Raw genomic sequence first — 11797 nt, forward strand, 5'->3', positions numbered from 1 at the left:
CGGCAGAGGGCACAACTTGACCAGATGTTTATGCCGACAGCAACAGAGAGGGGCTTGGAAGTATGTGGATAGCAACCTGCATGTATGAGTGTGTACACATATGTATTTATGTAATATATGTTTATATGTTATTGTGTAAACAGTTCCCCTCCATACATTATTTATTTCCCATCCAGTGATACACACACATACACAAAAAATCCTTTCCAGTCTCCTCCTCCAGTTTCTTCCTTCTCCCAAAGGTTTTCACCTAGTAATCACCTGGACTTTACCCTCCTTTCATCCATGTTCAAGTACACTGTGATTCAGTCACCTCAGAATTCAGCCAAGAAGTGAGCCTTACTTCTTTCCAACCCCCTGTTTCATACATGAAAACTCCACATTTGGTATGGCAGACTATTGAACTGAAAAGTATCATTTTGCATGGGACTCTTTCTAGCATGAGTAGTTAGAAGCCTGGTCTGTATGAGAAGATGGGCTCAGTAATGGAAGAAAACAGGCGGGAGGGAGTTAAGCAGCACCACCAAGTGCTTCCCAATCAAAGTACGTGCCCTTTTTTTGCCTGGTGAACAGAATCTTGGCAATTGCCAATGATTACAGATAGGCATTTTACTTGCAAATTTGTTCATTAAACAATCGTTCTTAAAAATAGCATAAAACTTGCCATAATGTTTGGCTGATACCCCTATGCTGACAGGTCACATTAGAGTCTCCTTCCTCTTGCCTCCCTCCGCCCCCACAGTTTGCTGTTGCTGGCTAACATTCTGTTTTCTCATTTCTTATTCTGAAGAAAACTATGAGGTGATTATGCTTTTAAGAACAGGACATACCTTTATCCTTGCTGTCCCACAAAATAATCAGCAAGCCCATACTCCGTCTCTGAGAAAGTTGTGGGCTGTTGACTGAACTTGAATGTGGTGCTTAGTTTTGTGTGTGCGTCTATGTATATGCATGTGTGTATGGAATTCTGTCTCTTCTTCGTTGTGGCTTTTTTTAGTGACTAAATGTAAACATTTTCTATCAAAACTGAATTTTCTGATATTTGGCGGGAGAAGGTTCTTTTCACTGTTGAAGTTCAATGTGTAAGGAACAAATTTATGGCAAAATGAGAGTCCTGTTGCCACCATAACCCTGCATGGAACCTTCATATGGTAAAACAAGCAAAGCAGGAGCAGACTATTCTTAATGAGATTGTACGTTACAGTAACACTTGGTATTTCGGTAACACTATCTTATTGTTGCTGTAGCAATATTGGGTGCATCTTGTCAAAACCTATGACAGCTGTTAGGTAACATTGGTCGTTACTTGTGTATTGTGAAAAGTGTCCTTAAAAAGATGGCTTTGTTCATACTGTGTGGAGCCAGCCTGGCCCGTCTTTGGCCAGGGAGAAAACAGCATACCTGAAACCAGGTATTTTATCTTGCAATTTAAGCGCCGTGCTCCTGTGACTTAAATGCTTCATAGAAAAGTGTTTCTTTCAGAATAAAGAATAAAGAATATATTTCCCTCATGGGGGGCGAAATTGTTGCTTAGGAAACAACAACAAAGGCAACCGCTCCCAGAATAAACAAGTGTAAGAAAGAGGACTCTCATAACCTGAATGGCAAGAAAGGCGAGCAGAGTAACCTCCCCTGTGTAAGGGGAGTCCAATCCCCTGTAACAGTAGTGTTTCTAAAAGAAAATGAGAGTTTGAGTCCTGACATGAAAAGCTGGAGACAGTTTTGCTATCTGATACTGGTGTTCAGACATTTACATAAAATGTAGCTGATTTCTTTGAGAGAGTATAGCATTATTTTGGTCAGGAGGAGTTCATGAAAGAAAAGATGAATCTCGCAAAAACATGAAAACAGCATTACATGTTACTGCAATTTGTAGAGAAAACGCTGAGAGACTTCTTATAGTTACTTCTAACAGTTTGAAAACATGTAAACTGAAAACTTCAATTTGCTGTTACCTCAGAAATTGGTTCTCAGAGCTATAACATATTTTCCATATGTAATCATTCTTAGTATTTCAGCTCAAATATTCTCTTCTAACGTCCACAGTGGACAATCCTGCTGTAATCTGCTGGTGAACTGCAGCTGTTTCTGCTTTCGTTATTCAATGCTTGTCCACACTTCAGCAATACTGACTGAACTCCTCCTGCAGAAATTCACTGTATTTATTTTTTAATAATTATTACTTACAGCCATTTGCTGAGTGCAGGATGACCACATATAAACACAGCACATATTTCAGTGGTGAGTCATTTCAAGTTTGATTTATTCTGGATAGCCTTTGGATTTACAGTAAGTTGTCTTGAGACTGAAATTCAGAATGCCAAATTTCATCCCAAAGCACAGGTGCTAAGTAAAGTTGAGAAAGTATGAGTTGCATGAAATGTATGTGTGTCAGGGGGTGCGTTGTTACAGAAAAACCGGTACAGTCTGAAGACAACTGTATTTTTTACTCTCAAGATCTCCAAGTAGCAGAATGGTAAGGTTGTTTGTAAATGTCTAGAATAATATTCAGGTGAAACTATCACTAGACTGTATTTCATTGGAATATTGTGAAATATTGCTGTAAGGTATTAAGAACTAGCTGGACAAGTATTTGTCAGGAGTTGTTTTTGTAGTTCACCCTCCCTTTAGGCAAAATGGTGCACTAGAAAAATCTGTTGGCAGTCCTTCCCACTGCCTGAGAAGCCTTATTAAACAGAAGATGAAACTGGAATAGCTAGTCATGCTCATTCAGTGGCAGCCAAGTGTCTGCTGATATGTTTGGCCTTGTAGTCACACAGGCTGCAGATTCAGTACAGTTTCTAGGGCTATCAGTAAAAATCTCCCATTTATACTATGGCCAAGGGAGCTTGGAATACAGAGTCTATAATTCTGCAATACCACTGGGTTGTCTGCATAAGCAATGTGATAAACCTCCTCAACATTGTACTGTCTGTAGAAAATCTGGCAGAAACAAACCCTAAAAAAGATGATGTTAATGCTTGATTGAAAAAGCATGTGACGTATTTGATGTTAAAATGGTCCTGAGAGTATATGCACATGAATTTGCAGAATCTGATGAACAGCCTAATACAATTACGAGCTAGAAATGATATTCAAAGTAGGAAAGTGCATCTTAAAGCAATGGTTCCATCAGCCTCTATTCTGCCACAAAACTGAGTCTGAGTTACCCACTTAGTGTTCTTCTATCACATATAGCAATGAATTATCTTTGGTTTTTTTCTATGGTTACAGTGTATAGAAAATTTATTTTTCCCAGAGTGTAAACTAACATCTTTTCTTCCTATAAAATGTTAGCAAGATACAAGCATAATATGCTGTTTTAAATAATGCATTTCCTATACAAATATAAATATATATATTACTATGATAACATCACACATATTTTTAAATAACACAGTCTCTATTTCTCCCCAACATAACATTAAGACAAAAGTACATATAAAATCATTTAGTCAACAAACTAAACTAGTTTTAAACGTAGATTTTAAATTAGGTCCAGCTGGCCCCCTTCCACCTGAGGTCCACATATACTGCTATTGTAACTAACATGCTGCATAAGGGAGGCAGTCTTACAAATTGCTATGGTGGCAGTGCCAGCATAAGTACTTACTGCCCCTGCTTCTGGGGCAGACAACAGTCTTTTTCCTATGGCTTATTGTCCACTTAGCTGTGTTAGCTCACCTCTCTGTGCAACCACCCAATAAACAAGATCAGAGAACTCATCTCTGTTAAAAGTAACTCAGGGAAGAAAAAGCGATGGTAATTTTTAACCTATCAGTTTATTGCACTATCACACAGCCGGTCATACCAACACAACAGAGCGAGGAAGGGGCCAGAGCAGGGGCTGGAATGCCTGTATATGAGTAGGCAACTCCTCATGATGGTTTTGTTGTCAGAACAGTTGCTTTTGAAATTGTGGCCAATGTCACATTCGCAGCCTGTCCAGCCTGTTGAGGGAACTGCTAGGTAGGAGGTCAGAAGGCCATTCAGATACAATTCCAAACAAATTCTTCTTCTGCAGTTATTTTCAATTTGTTGAAAAAAATGCTGTAAACACTCACATCCTGAGGTGTCCATGTCCTCCAGCTGTCAGCAGTCAGCTGCTAGTGGTGTAGGGGCGTTTCTGTATGCTGAATCATGTGGGATTACAACAGTTGTGCATGTCAGACTTTTCTTCTTTCTCTCCCCAAACTCTTACAGCAAAGATCATAAAGTGCTATGTTAATGGATACCATATATGTTGGCCATATACCACTATACCACTGGAGTGTTTGTACTAGGAGTGTGAGTGACCATACCACATTTTGAAAAAATACACAGCAGAGATCTACCCGCTCTTTATGGTCTCAGGCCTGTATAGTAGGAAGTGTTATTTAAGGCATCCTGTCCTTGCATTTCTATCTATTGCTCTCTTTCCTAGTATTAGACCTGAAAGATTTGGGGGGGATGTTGCAATTTCCTCTACACTTTTATCAATGTATTTACATGTGCACTGTCCAATACTTTGCGCTTAGTCATGTTCATTGTTGCCATGGCCAGATAATCTGCTTTAACTGCTGTTTTTATGGGTCTTTCATACAGAAACTGGATAAACATTCCCTAAGAAAGGCTCATGAAATGCAAGTTTATTATTTAAAAAATAGCTGAGGAGCTAAGGGACCAATGCAAAATCTCAGTTTATAATTCTCTAGATTTTGCATTAGTAGCATCAATCTGTTTTGTTGTTTGTAATGGGCTTTCTCTAATTTTATAGTGAAATTAAATTATTTACAGAAGAAGAGAAGCTTAACAGTTTTGTATTTCTTCTGTCTGCAGTAGGTAGAAATCAGTCATGGGGTTCTCCTGATGTAGTTTTTCAGTTTATCACCATTAGCTAACTGCTTTATGAATGTTCCTTTGAGGGTATATGTTTAACTGCTCAAAAACATTTGATACGGCAGGCAAACAAAGCTTCATCACAATGTGCTCATAACTTAACTCTTAAGGATCTAGCTTTACACTCTGACTCTCTCCTCCTGGTTTTCCATTAGAGAACCATATTAAGCATGCTTAGGAAAAGCAAACTAACTTGTTTTGCTACAAATCTGTGAGGTGGACTCTCTCCCTACACACCATGATGCAAAACCTAACTGTTAAAAAGGCAACTTAAAATTTTTTGTTGGGTCTGAAACAGATAATATTTTTTGGTCCAACCTGATGACACATAAGGATAACCAGTGTATTTTACAACTCGTCCTGTCTTGATTTTAGGCGATACTGTAATTATCTTTCCCTGTATTCTTTCCAGACGCTCATGCAAGAAAGTACTAGATGTTCCCATGATATTCCATTTTGGAGATAAACAATTCCATAATTGCTGCCTTAGTAAAGTCTTGTTTCTATTAAGCATTTATTGTGGTATTGTTCAGCTGTCTCTGGCACTCATCTGTGGTACATAAATGGAGCTGGAATGAATTCAATTCAGGTAACAGACTAGATGTACAATCGCAAGTAAGGCACAATATTTCATTGTTTAATTCTTAGATGCCCTGTTTTTTCAAGGAAATCTATAGACCTCATGAAGAGAAGTGAGTTGAAAGGCAGATACTATAATGAATTTAAACTCTGAACGTTTTCTTACTTTTTTTAGTTATCTTTTGCAGATGCATTTAATAGTTGTTCTCTGACTGCAGGTCTGGTATATACAGACCATTGGTATACATTTAAACTGCTATATATTCCTTTTGTCTTAAGCAGAATTACTGTACTTCAATGGCTTTCAGTGAATTTCCTCTAACTTAGCTAAGGAGCTGCTCACTCAGTAAACTGTTCCAATCAATTTGTCTGACTTCTGTATTGTCAGTTTTTCCTAAATATCTTGCTGGTCTGGGCTTGCTGAGGCTGAAAGACTCACTGTTGATCCCTGGTGGCGGGATGAAAAGCCTGAGCATTGTGGGTGGACAGATATTCTGCCAAAGAGAAAAAATAGTTAATGCTGTCTGCTGCAAAGAGAAATTATTTCACAGATCAGATCCCCACTGATGTTTTAGTTCTTTGACAGTTAAGGGCATTAATCTTAAAAATGCAGTTCAGTTTTAATTTTGCAGGCAAGGAGACACTTTCTTCTCACAGGTAAGTATCAAGGCAACTGTTACAGATGTGTTCAGATGCACAGCTTGGCATAGGTGAGTTGTTGACAACAGGCTACAACTTTCTAAATAGTTCAGGCTGCTGAGATCAGTATCATTAACCTCAGAGTAAGAATTTGTGTTAGTCAGCCTCCCTGTTTAAAAATTCAGTGGATTTACAATTTCTTTGGACAATCCTTTAGGAAGCCCTAAGCTTACATCCAGAATGAATGCAGGACTTCAGTCTGGAGTACAATAGTTTTTTAAAGGATCACTGTGAATATGACCAAAAATATCATAATCATCAGTGAATGATGGGTCAGACAGTCATTTAAAAGTCTTCATTGCTCGTGCAGACCTTGACCTGGTGAGCACTACTCCATTGAAACTCACATTTGCAGCTGAAACTCCATAGAGCGTTTGCCTCCTGAATTTGATTTGATTTTTATTTGTACATCTCTGCTTATAGAAACAGAAAATGTGGAAAGAGCAGGGCACTGGGCAACCAGGCTGATTGTTTCTCAAAGTCTTTGACTCCTACTGTATAGTACCATTTAGACATGTTTACATTAAGGCCAATAAGCTCTGATTGCTGTGGCAGTTGAACAGGTTATCAGTATCTACCTCTGTCTTCAACCTTGAGAATAAAGGGACAAAAGTAGCCTGATACAATACAGTGCTACAGGAAAGCAGGACACAAGAAGTCCTCGACCTGCACATACTAATTCAGTTACTTTTGGCAAGGGTACAAGACATTTTGAATTTTACAGGTTTTTACATGTATTTTAAGTGCATTGGTTTAAAGGCAGTAATTAACAGCACTACAGATTTTATGAGCACCAGATATTTCAAAACTATTGCCGCAATTAAATCTATTGTCACTAGTATATCCAAGAGAACAGCAGATAGGCAAAGTCACTCAAAGGCCTTTGGAAATCGACTTTTTGGAAAACAAATATGAGATTGGGAATAAAAAAAAAGGATTATTCCCAAGTCACCTGGATTTTAAGAAGACTGATTCTTGTAAAATAAAAGGCACCTCAGTTTCCCACTAGTGGGTTGCAATCTTCTTGTTGACTTCGAAGCTTTTTCTTGAAGATGGATATTGATGTGGATGGCTGGTAAAATATACTCCAGATCTCACCAGCAGTAGTAACCTCACTGGAATCTTCTGTTTCAGTTGCAGATGGTATCTGATGCGATCTAGGAAACAAGTGTTAATTCACTCTTTAAGTGTTAAGCAGTTTGGGAAGCTGCTGTTACTAGTATGTCTGCATTACTGCTACGCTGGTAATGCTAGCAGCTTCCACTACATCTGTGACACCTTTTCTTTCTACCTGCTGCACAGTTATGTAGGTTTTTGGAGTGTTTGTTGGTTGTTTCTTGACAAATGAAAAGTTAGGCATTCTGTTGCTAGAATAGTTGCTAAACAAATGAAACCAGAGACATTAAGAAGTCTGTACATATTCTATTAGTAATTACTATTAATATAAATTAATTTCCTTGTATATTTAAGCCTGTTTGTGGTATGTAAATACAATATTGAACATTTATGATTTGTACCTAACTCACCCATCATTCAATTCAATGAGTGTCCATCTAGAGGACACAAAAACTACTTTGTGTAAGTGTAGAAAAATATAGTAAAAAAACTGTTGGTTTTAATAGGCAAAAAAAATTATACTGGTTAAGTGTCACACCGTAATACAGACTTTCATTTTTGTGATTCTTTTTTGAACCATTTTCAGTATTTCATTAAAGAAAATATGTATTAGCTAACCTATATATATCTTTTCTTCCCCAGCTCCCCAGTCTGGGATGAGTTTTTAATTTTTTTCCTGCAAATTATTATCATAATTTGACCTCTTCCCACCAACGCTAGCTGTCTGATTACATTTTCTTCTTTGCTATATAACATCACTCAGTATGAGAAACCTTTTTATTTCTTAAAATACAAATCTTGTCAAAAGAAGACCAAAAGAGAGATTCTAGCAAATGCTATCCTAACAGAGTGGAAACTTAAAAAATGTGCTTATTTAGTATCTTTTCTGAGGATACAAATATATAATATGTAACTTGGTTTTGAATATGACCAATCTGACAGTATCAGAGAAATGAAGTGTACCAGGTTTGGTACAAAGCTGAGATGTCAGTTCTCCAGGGACAGTTTTGCTCCATACTCACCTCATGGTAATGTGGAGAAATATCTTTGCTATTATGGCTGTAACACTTAGGATGAGCAGTGCTGTGAGACTATATATTGTCCACTCTGTGAAAGAGAAGAGGAGAGAGAGAGGGAGAGGGAAGGAGGGAGAGGGAAGAAGGGAGAGGGAAGAAGGGAGAGGGAAGAGGGAAGGGGGAAGGGGGAAGAGGGAAGGGGAAGAGGGGAAGGGAGGGAGAGGATAGGGGAGGTGAGGGAGAGGAGAGTGGAAGAGGAAGAGGAAAGAGGAGAAGAAAGGGGAGTGGAGGGGAGGAGGGGAGGAGCTCTCAGTACATTCATTTACTTACCATTTTTAAAGCAAGAATATTTCACAAAAGAAACACATAACCTTCTGATGTTTTACTCCAAACTGTAAGTTGAAGATGCCTTAAACCTTTTAAGTATTTTCTACAAAGACTGGCAGAAACTGTGTAACTCTTAGTCAGAACTGTTTTTTCCCATGCAGGACTGCTCCCTATAAAATGAAAGTTGGGAAAATCCAAAGCATATACCAGTAAAATTACCTAACTAGTTACTAGGAAAGGAATCAAAACTCAGAGGAAAATTTAAAAGCAGATTAAACAACATACTAGAATATATGCTACCAGTAGTAACTCTATGTTTGCAAGGAGATGGCCTAGTTTTATATCAGTAATCACGTAAGTAATCACTAGGTATGTTTTTGGGTTTTTTTGTACAGTCTATTGAGACAGGTGATCAGTATTTGTGGTCTGCTATTTTATTACCTTAAACTGAAGGCTCTTGGTCATTGTATTTTACATTTGAATTTAGTTCTGGTTGTACCAGCAAGTCAAGCAGGACTTAAAGAGCAGCTTGACACATTGCAACATTTGAACTATTTAAGAGATTGGGGCTTGAATAAAGCTGATTTCTAAATTATTAGATGACCTTCCCACTTGGACTTCCATAATCTTGCAGTGGGAGGCTACAGCATGTCGAGATGGGAAGAAGGATGGCACTAGAATGTAACTGACATATTTAACACACTGAACAGTCTTGCAAGGACCTTGAATTATTACAACAACTGAACAAAGGCCATCAGTTTCAGAAGTCCCGAAACTCAAAGGACCAAAAAAAGGAAGTGTAAGTTCCCTCCCACCCAATGCCCCTTCCTCAAAGCATTGACTGTTCGTGATGATTTTAATAGTATTTTCATAACTGCATAAAATCCAAGGGTAGAGTTTCATCTTAGGTCGGTATGCCCAAGCTAGTTTAACACTAGGCAGCTTAAATATAGTGGTGGTAACTCAGGCACTAGCCTGGGCCTAGTGCCCAAATATCTGCCCAGAATCCTAGGCACGTTCTGCAGCCTGGCTAGTTTGGGTTTATGCAGCTCATGTCCTTATGCTTCAGGTTTGGCATGCAAACAGCTTCTGGACTACAGAACTATTAGAGTGTCCATAGTATGATCGAGGCCCAGCTTCAATGATACATAAAAGCAGATGCCCAAGGTAGTTTAAAGATAGGAAAGACCAATAGTGATATTCACCAAGAGCACATTTCCAGTCTTCAATTATTTACGACTCAACAATTTCCTGAATTAAGTGATGTCTTGAAGGTGAGTTCTAGACACATGACAGTTCTCAGTGGCCATCTCCCCTGCACCCATTAACTTGCTTTGTCCTTGTCTAGCCCTCTTTGTATTATTTCTGTAGCTTTTGTGAATGGGGATAACTGGGATGCATCCAGCATTCAGGCTCTTCCAGACTCTACCCAAGTTTGCTTTTTTTTCACTAGCCCTTTTGCCACCTCTATATGGTATGCACGCACTGGTCACTAAAGCCGATTCTAGTAAGGAGGCTGCTCTGACTCACATCTTATTCTGATGTACTTTCATTCTCAAGGTCTCACCAGCTTCACACTATTTCTAACTGATTTGTGCTGAGAAATTAGTTTTGAAAACTCATGTGAGCAGCACAGTTAGTGGTAATTAGCCTAAAAGAAAATTCATCTATTAGTAAGAAGTACAGTGAATCAGATAATGTGGAGGAGGTGGCAAAGGAAATAGTGACTCTAGATTATGCCCTGGCAAAATGTTTGTCCTGTTCCCACATTCGCTTGCAATATTACCAGGCATGGAGCTACTAGGATGACTTGGGCTGGTTGTGATGACGTAAAGTATCTTTGATGACCGGGCTGCATTGATGCTGAGATTTGCTTGTTCTTCTTTTATCTTCTCTGAAAGGGTCTGATTCATTGGAATCTTGTTTTGATGCACATTATCCTTCACAGCTGGAAACACAAGAGTATGATTACAATAACAATCTCTTAACAGGTGCAATTGGACTTTATTTTGTGCTTGTAAACTGACCTGTGCTGGTCTCGGGTTTTCTTAGAGAACTCCAGTAATCAAATTATGTCTGGTGCCCGAAAAAGCCTGTACTTCACCAAGTTGGGGTTCTCAGAATTTTTCTGGAAGCTAATTGTTCATTATAACAGTAGGTATAACTCAAGGACTAAAATGTTTTCTCTTGATGACATTTGGAATAGAAAGTTGGAAAGAGCCAAGATGAACCAAGATGCAGATGGACTACTATTTTTTTATTTTGTTTCAGCTTTGTCTTTTTCCAACCTGTTTTGACAGGCAGCTATGTATAGGGTAGAATATTTTAAAATGTAAATGTTGCTATTTATGACATAACGGACTGGAGTATTCCAAATTGAGAGAAATTTTAGCAAAGCTTTTACCCACTGACCAGTGGCAACAAGATACATGAAACACCTGTAGACATGAGAGTTAAAATATTTGCTCTTTTTTTGCCACTTCAGAAATCTCCTGTGTGAATTAAAAGCTTTAACGGCTCATTGAAAGGTAGAAACAGCAAAGTTAGCCTCTTACCTCTATATCTGATAGCAAATCCCTGGGCTTGATTGATTTCATCTGAGAAAAAGTACAAAATGACAAAATCCAGAGAGATGTTAAAGGTGTGGGGAGGCCGGTTTTTGCCATTAAAACGAGCTAGAACATGATAGGTATAGCCATCCAGCAATTCCACCATATCTGTAGCATCTTTGATTTCAAAAAGGGCAAAGCTGAAGTGGATTCGAGATGCTCCTGGAACTTGTATGGTCCAGTAACAGACTTTGCCTGTGCCATATGTGTCGGGAAAATCTGGGGAATAGATCACAGCTGTAGCAGAAGTGTAATTCCCTCCACAGGCACCAATAAGGGCTGTGAAAAGGAGAGGGAGAAAAATGAAAAAAAGAGGTTATACATTCATTATGCACAGCTTTAGCACTCTGTAGATTCTAATAGTCAAATGTGACTTGAAGGTACAGACTTGCTACCCCAGCAGGATGCACCGTCTCTCAGACTGCTATTCTCCACCTTCCACAGCACTGGGCGCATAGCTGTTATGTTGCATTTGCTTGGGATACACTCATTGTCTCACTACTCTGAGACCTATGTATCAGCCTCCAAAACTGCAAATATCCTTTGTCCTTGTATGTAACCACGTACTCTTTC

At 38.7% G+C, this 11797-nt stretch overlaps 1 protein-coding gene across 1 annotated transcript in view; it reads right to left on the bottom strand.

The window, feature by feature from the left end:
* Positions 1–7150: 7150 nt before the first annotated feature.
* The window catches only part of KREMEN1 (kringle containing transmembrane protein 1), a 25911-nt gene continuing 21264 nt past the window's right edge, over positions 7151–11797 (bottom strand). Inside the window, exons 6-9 of the mRNA XM_010287110.1 lie at positions 11171–11503; positions 10402–10563; positions 8295–8379; positions 7151–7313 (exon numbers count right to left, since the gene is read on the bottom strand). Coding sequence (XP_010285412.1) covers positions 7151–7313; positions 8295–8379; positions 10402–10563; positions 11171–11503 — 743 coding nt within the window. The remainder of the gene's footprint in view (positions 7314–8294; positions 8380–10401; positions 10564–11170; positions 11504–11797) is intronic.

Source organism: Phaethon lepturus, unplaced genomic scaffold (genome assembly GCF_000687285.1).
Source record: "Phaethon lepturus isolate BGI_N335 unplaced genomic scaffold, ASM68728v1 scaffold50275, whole genome shotgun sequence".
NCBI classification, from domain to species: Eukaryota; Metazoa; Chordata; class Aves; order Phaethontiformes; family Phaethontidae; genus Phaethon; species Phaethon lepturus.